This window comes from Zosterops lateralis, assembly GCF_965231275.1.
Source record: "Zosterops lateralis genome assembly, chromosome: 14".
Lineage (NCBI taxonomy): Eukaryota > Metazoa > Chordata > Aves > Passeriformes > Zosteropidae > Zosterops > Zosterops lateralis.
Genome location: NC_139774.1, coordinates 4,577,769 through 4,594,499, shown reverse-complemented (window position 1 = coordinate 4,594,499; position 16,731 = coordinate 4,577,769). Strand labels below are relative to the sequence as shown.

At 38.5% G+C, this 16,731-nt stretch overlaps 1 protein-coding gene across 6 annotated transcripts in view; it reads left to right on the top strand.

Moving 5' to 3' along the window:
• TENM2 (teneurin transmembrane protein 2) overlaps positions 1-16,731 on the top strand; it is a gene marked incomplete at its 5' end in the record, with an annotated part of 486,538 nt that overhangs the window by 369,218 nt on the left and 100,589 nt on the right. For all 6 annotated transcript variants that reach the window (XM_083871601.1, XM_083871600.1, XM_083871599.1 and 3 more), the window contains 3 exons: positions 4,470-4,675; positions 11,278-11,473; positions 14,228-14,329. In XM_083871601.1, coding sequence (XP_083727727.1) covers positions 4,470-4,675; positions 11,278-11,473; positions 14,228-14,329 — 504 coding nt within the window. The remainder of the gene's footprint in view (positions 1-4,469; positions 4,676-11,277; positions 11,474-14,227; positions 14,330-16,731) is intronic.

Sequence of the window (16,731 nt, the reverse complement as noted above, 5' to 3'; positions counted from 1 at the left end):
AAGATACTGTAGTTATAAATAATCAAGTATATCTGGTTTCAGTGTAAATACAGCTCTGCCTCCATAGCTGACACTGCTTGACATCAGTTAAATTAAAGGCTGACTGGGCATGTCCCATCCTCTGCCACCTTGAATGTGACCTCCAGCTCACAGATGAGACCTGCTGACAACTTAGCAGGGGAAGTTTGCATTGCTGTTGTCATGGATTGCCTGTCTGATAGCTTCAAAGGCAAATACACTTGAATGCTAAAACAGTCTTTTCAAATGTATATGCCAAAATAGTAATTCAGCTGGGTAAATAAAACAGCAGTTTAAATGAATAAGTGTTATTTAGTTGATGAATATATGTTTGACTGAGTGATTGAAATGGCTCCCCTGGGTAAGATGAAGAAGTATGCTTTTAAAACTCTTTTGTAGATGTTTATAGAGAGAAAATGACAGGGAAAAAAAAAACAAGTATCTGTGGGGTTATGAGATAAGTATGAAACTTTACAACAGTCACCCACAACAGAGAGAATGATCTTAGGATTCATTTGTTCACAGCAGTATGAGTAGTTTGGGTTAGTCTTTCTTCACAGATTTGTCAGTTTGTCACATCTGTAACTTCACTTAAATGCAGTTGATGCTCTTTGAATGTGATCTGCAGTGGTCCATCCAACGGAAAAGCTTCTAAAAATAGCTGGAGGGGAGTGAGTCAGGTGGCAAGAGACATTCTCTGCATTAGGAGGTGAGGACTGAAGGGAGCTATAAAAAAAGCTTGAGTCTCTAGTGACAGGGTTTGCCAGTGAAGCTGTTAGTGCAGAAAAAGGCACTGCAGATACCAAAGCTAGCATTATGGTCTGCTTTTCAGGTTAAAAAAAAAATAAACTTTAGCCTATTAAACTAAGGTAGATTCGGTGGTCATATCTACCTTGCATTTCCTCTCTGTATTTGTATCTTGGGGAGGAAGGAACATGAAGAGGCCAGTGCTGAGACAACTCCTGTAATATTTATATTTACTGCTCTGCCTTCCTCATTTTTAAGATGAGAATTGTTAATAATTTTGTCATTGTTAATAATTCTGTTTTACAAGAAGGCATCTGAGAGCAGCAGGATCATGACCAACCCAAGTGCACTGGCATTATCAGAGCAAGGAGCAGAACCAAGATGCTATCACTGGTTTTGTGTCTCACACAAGCAAGGATAACTCAGGAGGAATTTATGAGAGCATGATTCAATAATGCAGAATCTTTAGAGTTTATTGATATCTTCTTGGACTTAAAACTTCATAAGTTGGTAGCTAAGCTTGCAAATATGAAACGTAGATTTTAAAGCATTTCTAAATTTTGTTATTACAGCATTGTAAGGTAGCGCCTTAAAAACAGGATGTCATGAATTAAATTCTTTAAAGCAAAAGGAAAGGATCCTTTCAGCATGCCAGAGGTGAGGCAGCAGCTGTTCCTTGCAGATGTGGCACAGGCTGGGTATGGAGCGTGCTGCACTAGAGAAACACAGACTAAAAAGAGTCACCCATCTGCCCCATTCTGTGCTGCAGCTTAAATATATCTCAGTCACTTGTGAGGGTTGATCATCTAACCTGCTCTTAAAGTGCTCTGCTGTGGTGAACCCCTGTCACAATTCCCTTCCCAGGGAGATTTTCCTAAGATGTTCCAGGAGGAGTGGTTTGGAGAGCTAAAAACCAGGTCATTGTGTTGTAGAGCAAAATAAAAGTGCATCTGTGGAGAGATGTTTCCAAGGATAATATCAAACTGAACACAATCATTTCAGTATTGGGAACCTGAATCATGTCTCTAGGCTCAGTAATAACTACAAATTTAATTGCCGTATCTGCGGTTTTCACCAATTTTTATTTCACCATGATGACTTCAACATTTTGATGAGAAATACGAAGGAAGAGTCTTCTTCTAGTATTTTTGTGGGGGGGAAGTCTGACATCCAATATAATTTTTTGCCTTTGTATGCTGAAGTAGTATGAATGTAACTCTGTTTCTCCTGATGGCTGAAATTTTATCATTTTAGCTTAATTGGTGTATTTGAGGATCCTTGAGTCCTGAAAAATGCCCTTTCCCAGAGAGAAATGCAAAGCAGAATTTTGGATATCCAAAGGAAGCTGAGGCTTAATTTATCCAGAAATACTAAAACTCGATCCTCCATTAGAATTAAATTTATCTGTAAAGTTACAATTCTAGAGAATATATGCATAGTTAGCAAAAGCCATTGACAATTTTGGAGTTGCTTTAATAGCCAGTGAAACTGTAACTGCCAGCAGAGACTGTTGTGGCTTTACCATTCACATGCTCCATACATTTGCTGCATAGATAATAATAGATAATATTAATAATATTAATAATAGATAATAATAATTATTGTTATTATTATTGTTGTTATTATTATTATTCCTGGAAACAGCTTTTTCTTTGTCTGGTTGGCTATGAATATATTGCTCCTGAAGAACAATGTTCTTTAGAGTATGACAAGGAGCCTTTTGCAGGTTAGATGCAGTTGATGTTCATTAAAGGATGCTCAATCTGCTTCCAAAGAAAGTGTTTACAGAACGCTTTTTAATAATATTGCAAAGGTATTCATCATTTATTACCATATGTTGGAATTGTGAGGTAAATGTGATGTTTTTAAAGGAGGTGAAGGTGCCTGCAGTCTTTTGCTGATTTCCCAGCTCTGCCAGTGATTACAGCATAACATGCCATAGATGATTTTTGGTGTGTTCTCTGCCCCAATTTTCCTCTCCACATGGGTGGGTAAGAACTAATTTAAATTCTAGTGAGATGGTGCCTGCCTTCATTGAGATAGGAACCTTGAGATATCCTCTGCTGCAGTAATCTATTAGAAATGAAATCCTACAGTTTCCATGAAGCAGGATGTGTTTGGATCTGGTTGCTCTCTGTGCTTCTGGTGGCTCTAAGGGCACATTGCTTGACACTCTCAGCTATTTTTCCTTTCTTTGCAGCCTCTGGTTGCAGCTTCTTCTGCTTTCTCTTTCTTTGTTAGTGCTGTGATGTTATTGTAGACCCATTAACATAGAAAATGAAAAAACAATACAAGTTGCCAAAAACTGTATAGCAGTTGGTATTCAGAGCATTCTTTTACCATTTCAAAACACTGCCAACATAGTATCTGTTTCATTATGTACAAGTGTAAGTGCTGCTAACACAGATAATTTAGAATCTATAATTGAAACCGTGCTTTTGCAGCTCTCTCAATTAAAGATAGTCAAGACAGAAAAGCTGTTATGTACTTACCTGCTGGAATTATATGTTGTTCTGTGCCATCCCATTACATTCATACAGTGCTAGAATATATTTCAGAAGTAACTTACCATTTATTGAAAATAGCATTCCACCACGGCAGAAAAACCCCCATGAAGTAAACACTGAGCTTTTTACAAATGCTCTCAGGTTGTATCATATGTATCACAGCCATCCAGTCTGTGGTAGTAGTGGTATTAGTGATACCTTTAAATTTCTGTGATTGTTAACAGATACTTTCTGTGGTTTTCTGGTTTATTATAGTGTCTGTTTTAAGAATTTTTAAATGGATTTCTCACCATGTTGTTTGGGAATACAGAATCAAACGTTGCTGCATATTGTAGCTTAAAAATACTGCTAACTCCATGTTCTGCACTCCATGTTTAAAATATGTGTAGCCTCAGAACCTGTTCAGTTGAGAACAGAAGGGATTTGCACCATATTTTAGTAGTTGACTATTTCATGGGCTGAAAGCCAGAGCGCTCAACCAGAAAGGTCTTGTATCTTGTCTTCAATAATGCATGCTGAAAAACCAACAAATGATGGATTTTAACTAACCACAGCACGAGGGGAAAAGACTTGTAGATAGACCCTGCTTCAGGCAGAGGGAACTTCAAAGGCACTGCACTGGGTTGCGCTAACTCTGTTTCAAGGAGAAGATGCATGTTAGAGTACAGAAATTGTCCTCTAAACTCTTTTGTGTGCATTTCATTTCTTCTGTCAACTCTCTTGTCTGTGACCTAAAGTCTATTGGACTACTTTAGTGAAGAAAACAGTGGTAATAAAAATTTGTAGTCAGTTCATTTATATTGAAGTTACTCTTCAAGTCACCTTTCTGGCAATTTTTTATACCCCACTTGTGTACAAGATGCAACTGAAAAGAGCACAGGGAGATTCACAGTGCTTAATTGAGTCTCTGCTGTTGCTGTTTGATCAGTGAGGAGCAATCACAGAATTAAAGGGTTTAAGGGATGAGAAGATTGCTGATACTCCCCAGAAAAAAAAGGGTTTGCAGAGTTCTTGCTTCAAATGTAAAGGTCAAATTCTTACATACTGAATAAAACAGCAGGCAGATTGCATCAGAATAAGAAAGTTACAGTTTGATTTAAGAGGTGTCACTGCCACTGATGTTCATCTTGAATGAATAAAACTACCTGTATTAAAACCAGTTATCTCATATGATTTCTATTTGCTTCTGTTTTGTAGGACCATGGGTCACTAGGAATAGCAGCATAGATAGTGGAGAAACAGAAGTTGGCCACAGGGTCACCCAGGAGGTGCCCCCTGGAGTTTTTTGGAGGTCTCAGATCCATATCAGCCAGCCACAGTTCCTGAAGTTCAACATATCCTTAGGGAAGGATGCTCTTTTTGGTGTTTATATAAGAAGAGGACTCCCACCATCACATGCCCAGGTACTTTATCAATGTGTTTGTTGGCTTTGAATGTCAGAATGCAAAATCTAGGTCATCTTTGTAAGGTTCATGTTGGAGTTTACAGAATTCAAGTTTAGGGATTTCCTGAATTCCTTCATTTGTGATATTTGAACCACCCTCATTTTAACATTTTTTGGTTGTCACATACTTCAACAATATATTTATAAAAGAAGTAATTATGTCCTTGCCATTCAAACAAGGTTTTTAAATCTTGGCGTGAATTGGGATAAAACTATCCGGTTATCTGTGAGACAAAAATGATGAGCTGAGGAACAAAATCTTTGATTAGACTTGGGAGTAAAAGAGTGAGGAGGTTGACATTGGTTTATTACTTCTGCTTCTAAGAACTTGTGCAGAAGGAGCTTTGGCTCTGCAAAATTGATCAGCTTACTGTGGTAAGCTGTTTTCCAGTGGTCTGTGAGTTACTGGATGGGTGGGTTTGACTGGGAAGAAATGAGGATCAGCAGTGCACAGCCCAAGCAGGGGAGGACAAGTGGTCAGTTTTCCATGTTAGCATAAGGTGTTCTGAAATTTTTTGCAAGGACTAAAAAAATTGGGAAATTGCAGAGGGCTGGTGACTGATTTTCAGTCATTTCCAGTCATCCAGACAACAGAAAACATATATCTTCAGAGAATATGTTCCAGGGTGGGAGCCTTTCTTAAGAATGTTTTGATTCTGGCTGTAAGGCTTCATTCAATATGCTGTCTTGAAGGTGAAATTATGTCTGTGCATCTTCAGCTGTTCCACTGAGGTAATGGCATAATTCATTGCACATGTCTCATTTAATTCAGAATTTTAGTGCTCGCTTTCCCTATCCTATCATGAATAAAATGGCAATTTAGTTGAGGAAAACAAATAAAAGTATAAATCATTAAATGAAAATTACTTAGGGCAACCAAAGCTCCAAAGCAATCATCAAAGTTTGCTATAAATACAGGTTAATTTTAATTTTTTGACTAAGACATGAGGGAGGTATGCCTGTATCTTTTACAAGAAATCCAATTGGAAGTAGCTCATAGTACAAATTTATTTTTTTTTTTAATTCAGGATGAACTTTATGTTGCAGTATGATCAGATGTGTTTGTTCTAGTTTTCATTATGATGTTCTCATCTGAGAAGGCTCTGATCAGGCAGAGTTTTTTTTCTTTCACTCCACCTCACATGGATAGAATAGAAATTTTGTGACCTTTCTGTTAAATTAAATAATGAGAAACATCATCTGTGTTTCCTCTTGAGCTGGATTCCTCCTCAGGGGATCTGTTTTCCAGTCTTCAGAGGAAGCAGTTCTAAACCTCTTCATAAGTGGGGTTAATGAAATCTGCTGTATATAAACTAATGTAGATCTGGTCTGAATCTGCAATATAAACCAGCATAAACCTTCCCACATTCAGGCAGGGTCCTGGTGCTTGTTGACAGGGTGCTACAGCTGGAGATTCCATGGCATTTTTGCCCAGCAATCAAAATGCAGTCAAGCTGCTACCAAGAGAAATTTTTTTAGTGTAAGAAAGGCAAGCTGTTACAGACCTGACTTAGTGAAAAGAAGCCTTGTTCTGACAGAAAGGAGCACAATACTTTTGTATGAATGAAAACAGTCTGAAGTTGACACCAGATGATATTTTAAAATTGAAATTTAAAATCCTTGTTTCTGTAGGTTAGGGACATGAGCTCTAAAGCAGTGAACAGCTTGACAGTTCATCACTGATCAGTGCTCATATGTCAAGCTGAGTAAAATCCTTTGTGGGAACAAGTCAATAATCAGCAAATTAGGTACATGATTAACCTGAGACAACAAGATGCAGTTCCTGTCTGAGAGCCCTGCTGAGATTTAACCTTCTCAGTATTACTGTTTAGCAAATATTCCAAATGCCTGGTTTAGTCAGTCAAACTGATGTAGCTGTGAAGTTGTCTGGATGCAGCCTGTGTGCCACAAGCATGGGGAGTGGAGCTCTGGAGGAGAGGCAAAAAGGCAGTTTTGAGTGGCAAGCAGAGTACAAACAGGAATGCAGTGCTTTTGGACAAAATCCCTCCAACCTGTGTAGTGCTATGCAGAAATAACAAAGTGCACACTGCAGGCTTGAATGGTCAGTAGGAATTTAGTAGAAGAGAGGCATATTAATAGAATTGACAATGTATAGAAAACCAACTAGTGTCAAATAATGCATGAAGTGACTCTGCAGAGCTTACAGCAATTATGGTGTTGCTACATGCTGGTAGCACGTTCCAAATGATGCATGAAATGAGGGAACCTGAGAGGAACTTCACTGGAATATCTGGAGAAGGCAGTGTGTGGAGCTGGATTGTTTTCATTTCCATCAGTGTGCTTTATACTTATAAATTTTTCATGTCAAAATGAAAACTGTTTTCATTCAGAACAGGGAATGGCTTTATTTGATTAAAAAAAAAACTTGAAGAGCAGGAGAGCATCAGTGTTCCCTTGGTTTTTAGCAGGAGCTCAAACACTTTTGGGTGCTCTGAGCACCTCAGATTGTCCTGATGGCCTGAGCAGGTTGGCTCCTGACACATCCAAATGTGGGAACAAACCGGTTGGTTGGCTGCCATCGTGGGTGTCAGATGTTTTGTGGCTGTATTTTAATGAATAATTACCAACTGGATTTTATGAAGAACTAATTTTAGAGCGCTTTGCAAACAAGTTTCCCTGCCATATGTTTTCCTGGCTGCTTAGATCCTACAGGGCTTTGGCATAAAGGCAAATGCTCCCCACCATGCCAAGCGTGCTCCCCTTCTTCTGTTGAACATTACTTACTGAGATAAGAGCTCTAAGCCATCTTTCTTTCCAATTCCTAATCTCAAAAACTCTTAGGCATTTTGTGGAGGCATGCAAATTGTTTCAAATCTAAGAAAATCCCTAAAGATTATGGTGGTTCTCTGCATTTCCAGTCCTGAGTCCTCTCTCTGCTTTGCAGTGGTCACAAGTGACTCCCATCCCCTGAGTGGGACTGAGCTCGGTGGGTCTGTGCAGTGGTGGAGCCACAACCCTGGGTATAAAGTTCCCAAACTGTTTTGCTCACTCCCCATGGTTACAGGAAAAATAAAGTCTTTATTAGCCTATGAATAAAATGCATCAGAGGGTAGAAAGCCCTGAATGGGGAAATTATAAAAACAAATTGCCCAGAAAGAACTTAGCATGAGATTTTAGGTTTGTAAATAAAAGTAAGCAGTAGGATTTCGGTGTGCTGGGTAGTAAAAAATAAACAAACTCACCGAGAGAGTGAATTTGGAATTTGTTTAGCGATGTAGGCTGGCAAGTCACTTGCTTATATTGAGCTTTAATCATAGTAAGTACTCCCTGCTGCAAAATTGAACTCTGATGATGTAGTCATTTGGGATTTCTGCTGCATGTTGTTCCTGGGCTCTTTTAGCCATTTTTATGTGATTTTCAGTATGCAGCCATGAAATATGGAGGATCATAAAAAAAGAAAACAGAAAAGCCAAAAGTCAGTGAAACTTCCAAATTACTTCAGAGATTTAATTTGGTTTGACATGTCCATTCCCTAATTCATGTGATTTAGTGGCCTCTTCCTTAGCAGTTGTGTGTGTGTGTTACATTACGAATTCCATAGTTGCTTTTTAATGATCATGAAATTACTTGCTTCCTTTTCCTAGATGGGTCTTCTAATCTATTCATATATGCCAATAAGTAGCTTTAAAGCAAGAGTGATATCTTCAGCACAACATTATGTAGAAGTAATTAATCATGCAAGGGTGGTAAATCAGAAAATCAACCGGGCCATGAAAAGCAAAATGATGATTCAGCCAAGCATGTGAAGAAATCTTATCTGCTTATGAGTTCACAGTGTCATCTTGGTGACCCTTCAGTCAGGAATTTTCAATTTTGGGGCACATATACCTAGTCTGTACTGGCATATTAAGATTAATATACCCAGGGGATCACCAGCAGATGCATTAACTTTCTTCTTTTTTTTTTGTTTTCCCTCAGTCCTGAGAAATACAAAGAGGGATAAAAACGTATTATTATTTTCTGTATCACTTTGCACCGATATTCAGCATTCACAGAGTTGTCCAGATTTGATCATTTTGCTTTTGCCTGGGCATTAAATTATTTGTCACAGTTCGATTAAAGAGGGGCGACACCAGTCCTGGCTGTACTAAAGCTGAAATCGTTGTGCCAAGGGACCTGCCCTCACTAGGTCACACACCATCATCGTGAAAAGAGATTCTGCAGCTAAAACTGCTTCAAGCAGTTTCAGGCTGAAAACTCTTCCCCTTCGATCTGGCCAACTGCTGAGCCTTCTCCACTATATGAGGTAGAATCAGCATCAAACAGAGGGAGGCAGAGGAACCTGCCAGCACAAGCAGAGACGAACAGCATGTTGCCAGTGAGAAATGTCAGCTTTTATTGCTGCTTCCTCAGTTGACCCTTTGTGAACAATTGCTCTGAAGAGCACAATTTCTTTTTCCCAAGATGTTGCCCAAGTAATAACATTTCCCAAGGAGGTGATGAGCCTGTCCTTAACCTCTGACTGTTAGACAATGGGCTTTAGCAATCTTTTCAAATGCCATTGATTTCAGAGATAGATGTATGTGTGTTTGGCACCTCACATATGCTGAAAGTTACTGGCATGCCAGAATTCTCTACATCTTTGGCATGCTTTGCATGAATTTTGTTAATTTATCTGATTTACCTTTCCCTGTAAGAATCATATGAGGAAAAAGGCTCAAGTGGAGGGCAGTCTGATATTGAATGAAACTCTTTGTTCCAGTTCTCTTATTTTGTCCTTCGTTTAAAAGCATAGAAAAATAGAGTGACTAATGCACTTACTGTGATGATAGTTCTCAGTATTAGTAGATTGGGGCTCAAATTCCTCTGAGTCATGGATTTCCTTTGTGGAAAGTCTACAGGTCAGTGTGAGTTCCACATGTTTATTAGGAAGACAATAGTTCTTCCAGACATCTCCCTTTGTTGTAAGGCTGAGCATACCAGAGCTCTATATTGCTGGTGCATAAGAGGTTTTCAGCTAGAAAGGTGAGGGTTTATACCCCAGTTTTGGAGAGATGTGATGGCACTAGAGTGTAAAATTTGTCTGTCTCTTCCACTAGAAGGGAGAATCTTCATTATTTTATCACATATTGTGAATAATTTACTATGGTTCACAGTTAATGAGTGGAATACAGTGTGCAGGACAGCCTTCTCTGGATGTTTATTCTGTTTAGGAGGGAAGGTTACAGTTTCCTGTTTAAACTGAAAGCAAGGGAAGGTGGATGTTTTCTCATGGCTATTGTGGGCACAGCCTGGAAGTGTTAGAGATAACAGAGGGAAATGTAATGAAGCTACTGGCAAGCAAGCACATACTATTACTGTATTTTATTGAACACATACATCTTTCTTTAGACATGTCTATCTATCTCTATCTACTCCTACACAGATAAATGTGTCTAAAACAAGATGTGTTTTCATAGGGGACTTGTTATACAGCTATCAAAAGATTAGATATATTGTTTTTGGTGTTTCTTAAGGGCTTCCCTTAGATAGGGGCTATGAGATCTACTCAGTTGAGCTTGAGAGCTCCAGAATCACAGACATTAAAGACAGAAAAAAAGTCTATTAGGACAGCTAGCTCAGCTGCTTTGTTATGCAGAGTTATTCCCTGTTGTAGACTAACCAATATTTCTTCCAGTCCTGTTTAATTGTGGCATCTCCATTGGGAGGCTATTTGCTGAGCTTAATAGATGGGAAGCTTATCTGACATTCATCTTAAATTTCTTTCTTTCTTTTTTTAGTTTCATGCTATTAATGGTGCCATCGCTCTTATGCTCTAAATAATCACTTGCTCTGTTTGATCCCTTTTCCAAAGATTAATGCAATGTTCTACCTTATTTGGAAGCCATCCAAACAAATTCTCAATTTTCCTTAATATAAGTTCAATTCTCTTATTTGTGTTATTCCTTTCCATGCTCCCTCTGGTTTTTGTATCACACTTGCCCTGATTGTTCCTCATACAACCTCAGGTAAGCAACCTTTACTCTGTGATGTAAAACTTGTGCAGTGTATTTTTATCTGGTGATGGGTTACATTAGACAAACACATTTCCTGTCTGTGCTATTCCTGTTTCACATTCTGAGGGCTTCCATTCAATACGTCTGGAGTTACACCTCAGGTGTCAGTTCCTGTTGCAAAAAGAATTTATTATTGCACGCGATGTCTTAGAAAAGGGTGTGGGTCTCCTGGGTCTCTGAAAGCTGTGTAGGAAGCAAAAATTAATGGGTCAAATAGTAGATTTCAAATCGTTTCTCAAAAACCATCCTGTCAATTTGTACATTTTATGATCACCTATGCAGAGGAAAGATGCATAGTTCTAGGTCACTGTTTGAGAAAGAATAAAAGCCACAGAATCTCTTTATGTTCCATGGTCAGCTAGTAAATGTTAGTTTCAAATTTCTTCCAGAAATACAACAAGGTAGAGGAGAAAATAAGGTCAGATCAGATTCTGAGCTGAAACATTCTGTATTCAGCTCTGTTTGTTTGGGGTTTTGTTTGTTTCTGTCCTCTTTTTTTTTTTTTTTTTTTTCCCTTGGTTTTGTTTTTCTTTCCTCCCTGCAGTATGACTTCATGGAACGTTTGGATGGCAAAGAGAAGTGGAGTGTGGTGGAGTCCCCTCGAGAACGCCGGAGCATCCAGACCCTCGTGCAGAATGAGGCTGTGTTTGTGCAGTTCCTGGACGTGGGTTTGTGGCACCTGGCCTTCTACAATGATGGCAAGGACAAGGAGGTGGTCTCCTTCAGCACAGTCATTTTGGGTAGGTGTTTCCACCAATTGGGCATTTTTCCTTTCTGTTTATACCCTCTCTTTCCCAAAGGTGTAATACTTTCCTGCAGTCCTCAGTATTTGGCCTGTTTGTCTTTATGCATTTTTTTTGACACTACCCTGGCAAAGAGTCAGTAACGAGATGTGCTGACTTTAATTCACTCATTTCTCTCTTAATATTTTAGCATTCCCATAGATCTCGAGTTTAGTTTTGGAAAACAAGGCTCAGAAAAGTTCAGTGTGGTTTGAAGCATTCCCCAGCTGATATTCCTCTCCCTTATCTCTGTCATTTTGATACTTCTTATTTGCTTCTCTGAAGAAGCTTCTTTACACTCAGGTGGAATAGTATCCAACAGGAGAGCTGTTTAATCTTAGTGGAAAGACAGCTCAAGAAACAGATACCTGCAAATGAGATTATTGTTTGCAGCCACCCTAGAGATTAATTGAGCCAGTTAATTAGCTGTATGTTGTTTTACAGCTTATGACTCACCTAATAGTGAATCATCTCCTCAACGTGGTGGAAGAACATCCAGCTGCAGTTTTGTTAGAATAGGATTACATTCAGTTGAAAATCAAACTGAGTGTAAATTCTCCAAGCTTTATTAGATTTGTTGACCTTTGAAGCTCTAAATGAACTTTGCTGACTATCTTTTCACAGTGACATAATAAATTCTGGGGTATTGTGTGTGCTATTCTGTCCTGACTGGTGAAGTCTTAAATGGCACTGTGTTGTATAAATCTGTAATTCCTCTCAGCTTAGGGAAGCTGTAAAAAGTAAAAATGAGGTTTTAGATTTGATGGAAAACAGTCAGAGGTGTTTTCTAGTCTTGCCTTATTAATAATATGCATATTGGTTTTTTTTTTTTTTTTCCTTTTACATTCGTATAACATTTAGTTTGTTGTCCTAAGTCCCACAGGGTGTGGGCAGATAATCAATACTGTCATTAAGTACAAACATAATTGTTTCTGTTACCCTGAATTAAGATGAAAAAACACTTTTCTATTAATGTTGAAAAAAAAAATATAACTTTTTTCTGCATATTTCCCCATAGAAGGCTTTTTCCATTTCTCTAAAAACAACAGCATTTGCAGTTCTGTCTTGTTATGTCCCTGTTGTGCTTAGAAAACCTTAGGATATTATAAGCTGCCCTTTAAAGAGTTGCCTGGTCAAGGCTATAGCTTTCAAGAGCATCAAAGGTGTAATAGCCAGGTAGGCTACTTGATAGAGCAATGATAGTAATTGAAATGAAATCTGGAGAAAAATATAGTGTTTTATCTGGTTCTACACACACACACCTTGTATCAGATGCTTCATAATGAAAGGCTCTGAGACAGGTGAGCATCTCTCTGGTGTGGAAGAGGAGGAAGAATAACAAAAATTATGTTAACTCCCAGACAATACTAAATCTACCATGATTTTGAATACATAGAAAATGCTTTTGTGTGCCATGAAGCAAAATAATGAATAAATCTATAAACAAGCTTCTTCATTAGACAAATTGATATCTTTGAGCATTACATTTCAATTTTTCTTTTCATTGTTTACATGAATCATTTCAAGAGGCCAGGCTAATGACATCTCTTTGAAAATTTGCTTTAGACATTTTGTATTTGGTGCCCTGCAACTGTGAAATTAATTTAAAGTTCTACTTGAATCCTTTTCTCCTTTGCAGTTTAATTTGACAAATAAAAATACTGTCTATAGTTCTGCTAGTTCCAAATCCAAGTTTTCTTTTCTGTGTTATACAGCAGCTTGGTTTGGTGCCTGGGGCTAACAAAACCATTTAGTTTGGACCCACAGGTCCCACAACAACAGGGGGTGAGATAGTGAAGAGTAATACTCCAGTTAGATTTTCATTCCAATAATTCACTGCTGAAGATACGTTCCACTGAAATCCAACAGCTTTCAAATTAAAATCATTTTAAGAATTAATTTCAAAATTGGAATTTTTTTTTAGATTGTTATTATGCAAAGTAGTGTATGCTGTATTCAAATGATAACAGAAATTTTGGAAAATTAGTATTTTGGCACAGCTGAAATGTTATCAGACTGATCTGTCTACTCTTCTCACATTATTGAAGTCATCAACATTTCAGTCAGTCACTCTGATATTATAAACTCTGATATTAAACTTTGTCCTATTTTTTACAGAACTCTTCATCATCCTCTTGCACACCCACTTGCACCTTTTTAGGGTTTTTTGAAGTGTTGAGTAGATTTGCCAGAGCAAAAGAGCTCCTCTTTGTCATGTTCAGCAGATATTTTTGTCAGCTTAATTAATGAGGCTTTAAATGCCTGTAGAAGGGAAAGAAGACACAGCCCTTGGGATAATCAGTTTCCCATGGGGGAGTGGGTGAGCAAGAACAAAGTCTCATTGCCAAAGGGAGAGGGTTGATTTTCCTGAGGAGGAAGCATTGTGTTTGCTACACGATATAGACTCAAACGTGGCTGTAGAGGTCTTAAGAGGTCCTGCCTATTTTTGGAACTCTAGGATTTGAGCACTATCAGAACACTTTGGGTTCTAATAAAGCCCAGAACTTCCTGTGTGACATCAGTATGTCACTAGCTCTCTACACATCCTCCTGCTGTCATGAAAATCAGTGCATTCTGCTGCTCCTGAACCTTGTGGTGTTAACCTTGTCAAGGGTTGTGCTTCTAAGTATTGAGGACAAATAAAAATGGAGAAAAATTAAACAAAAAATCTGTACCAACCAATTAATGTGCCTGTGATGCTTTTAATTTCAGACTCAGTGCAAGACTGCCCACGTCATTGCCATGGGAATGGCGAGTGTGTATCAGGTGTCTGCCACTGTTTTCCAGGATTTCATGGAGCAGATTGTGCTAAAGGTATCATTTTCCCTATATTTACCAATAACCACAGCCTGTGTCTGTGATCTGCAGTGCCTGCTAGCTAGCTTGGGTCTGAGCTACATTCAAATAGAACAATTTGCTTCTTTTATTCTTAGATCTCAAGATAAATATGATCAAGAGGAAGTATTGCCACATTTCCAATGAGCTTGCATAGCTACAGCTTTTTTTTTTGTGCCAAAGGTAGTAGGCAGAAATGGCAGAAAATATTTATTTTCTGGAAAAGTAGATGAATTATCAATGCTTTCTTATAATCATTAGCTGGTCTGCAAGAAAAGACTGATTATCTTCATCAGTAGAGTGTAGTACATATTCTGGCTTGCCTGAGCCTTAACTTCTAGTACAAAGTATCTTTCTTGCATATAAAAGTATCTTTGACCAAAGGAACTTTGCCTTTTGTAGAAAAACAGGTAGGACCTGATAAAATCTTAACATTTTATCAGAATTATAATCAGAAAATAAAACATTTTCCATAGTATCAATTGTAAATTTGAACAACTAGAACTGGGATATACATTATTATTAAGGATTAAGTAGAAATCCAAATGACATCTACAGATTGGCAGTAAGTTTTTCTGAGAGTTTTGGATGGCAGTTGAAAGGAGAGGATTCAAGGAGGACCTCTTTAGTTTGTCCAGCCGATGTGCTGTTTAAATTCAGTGGCTTAATTGTATTCCCCTCTGCTCCTGAGCACACTCACAACATTTTACAGTTTGCTTCCTTCTTAGCTTGTGTGAGATTTAAGCACACTATCAATATCATGCTTACAATTATTTTCCAGGGGGTTGTTAGTGTTCCAAGGGGGAAAGCCTGGTGTTTGAAAGCTTTTTGAAATAACTTGAAGGGCTTTAGAAATTTGCTCATTTCTTCTTAGACCCCTGGTGCAGTCGTGAGGAGAGTTCACTGTCCCCCACCTCTGTCACTGCTGTAGCATCTCCGTGTGTCTATGAAATACTCCTTGAGTAGCTGCTGTAATTGTACTGGAGTGAGTAATTTCTGGGGTTTGTCTCCACATTTGGCTCTTGAAGGTGCCCCAGTACAAAAAAAAAAAAAAAAAAAAAAAAAAAAAAAAAAGAGACCCCAAGGGGCTGTAAAGCTGAGGCTGATATTTCAGCGCTCGCCCTGCTCATTTTACAGAACACTTCAAATAGTTGTTTGATTACCTGAGAAATTAAGACAGCTGGTAAATCTAGAGAGGAGATATCTGTATTGCACAAAGTAAATGGTGTGATAATGTGAGCTATAAATACAGACTGACAGCTCTGTGTATTTCTGTGGTGTTAACCTGTGAAAGTGTGCATGCAGTGACTGTGTGCTTCACTGCCACCCTTCACACATACATGGCCATTATATCAACTCATTTGCATTTTGAGTTGTGGAGCAATCCTGCATTGTCTACTGAACCTCTGTGTAGCACTGTATGCTGTGTTAGTGCTAGAAAATACTTCGTTCAGGCTGTGACAGATAAATAGCTTTTTTATAGGGTGCTTGTCAAACTGTATTTGTCAGGCTTCTCCTGCCCCTCAGTGCATTCCCTCTGCTTCCTGCTTTGTCCTTTCTGTGTTGTCTCTTTCCCCTCAAAAGCAGAAATGGTTTCATGGAAGCTTCCTTCAACTCTTGTACTGTTCTCTTGTCAGACATCATGGTATTTCTAAAGAACAAAGAAGTTTGAAAAGCTACACAAAATGAGAACAGGGGTGTGTTGACAGAACTGGTGTTTCTGTGCAGGAGCAGCTGCACAGCGTTACCCTCAGAGCTGGATGTGAGGATTTTTGCCTCACCTGGTTCATGCCTGTTCTCACAGCCACAGGTTTTTCTGCTTACTTGAATGCTCTTCATCTGTGAGAGTAGTTTCAGGACACAAATCAAAATTGGGATTCTATGCAGGGTAAAGCATGGTAAAATGAGATAGAGAATTACATCTTTTATATCATATTACATGTATGGACACGTGTTTAATCTACCGTAAGGTTAAATTTCTATTTGAACTGTCACAAGTATAGAAGGATAATGTTTTTGTTCAATTTGATTTTTTTCAATTATTATTTCCCTAGCAATGCATCTTTCAATATCTCATTTCTCCATCGTAAAATAACTTGAGGCAAGACTCAGATAGAGAAATGTGTGAACAAGCTCCTCAGATGGCTTTTAGAACTCGGTCCCTGCAGTAACAGCAGTCTGAGAGCTTCCCTTTGTGTGAACCCCAGGTCTGATAGATAGGAAATACATCCTTTATTCCACAAGTATCCTGTTCCAGGGCTGACCCTGAGGCCATCAGAGGCAGTGAGACATCAGGGGAGTTTCTGCAAACCATTTGGAGTGCACAGGGACCCTCCATCCACGTGGTTCTAAAAGATAAAAAAGAAGGAAAGCTGTGAGAG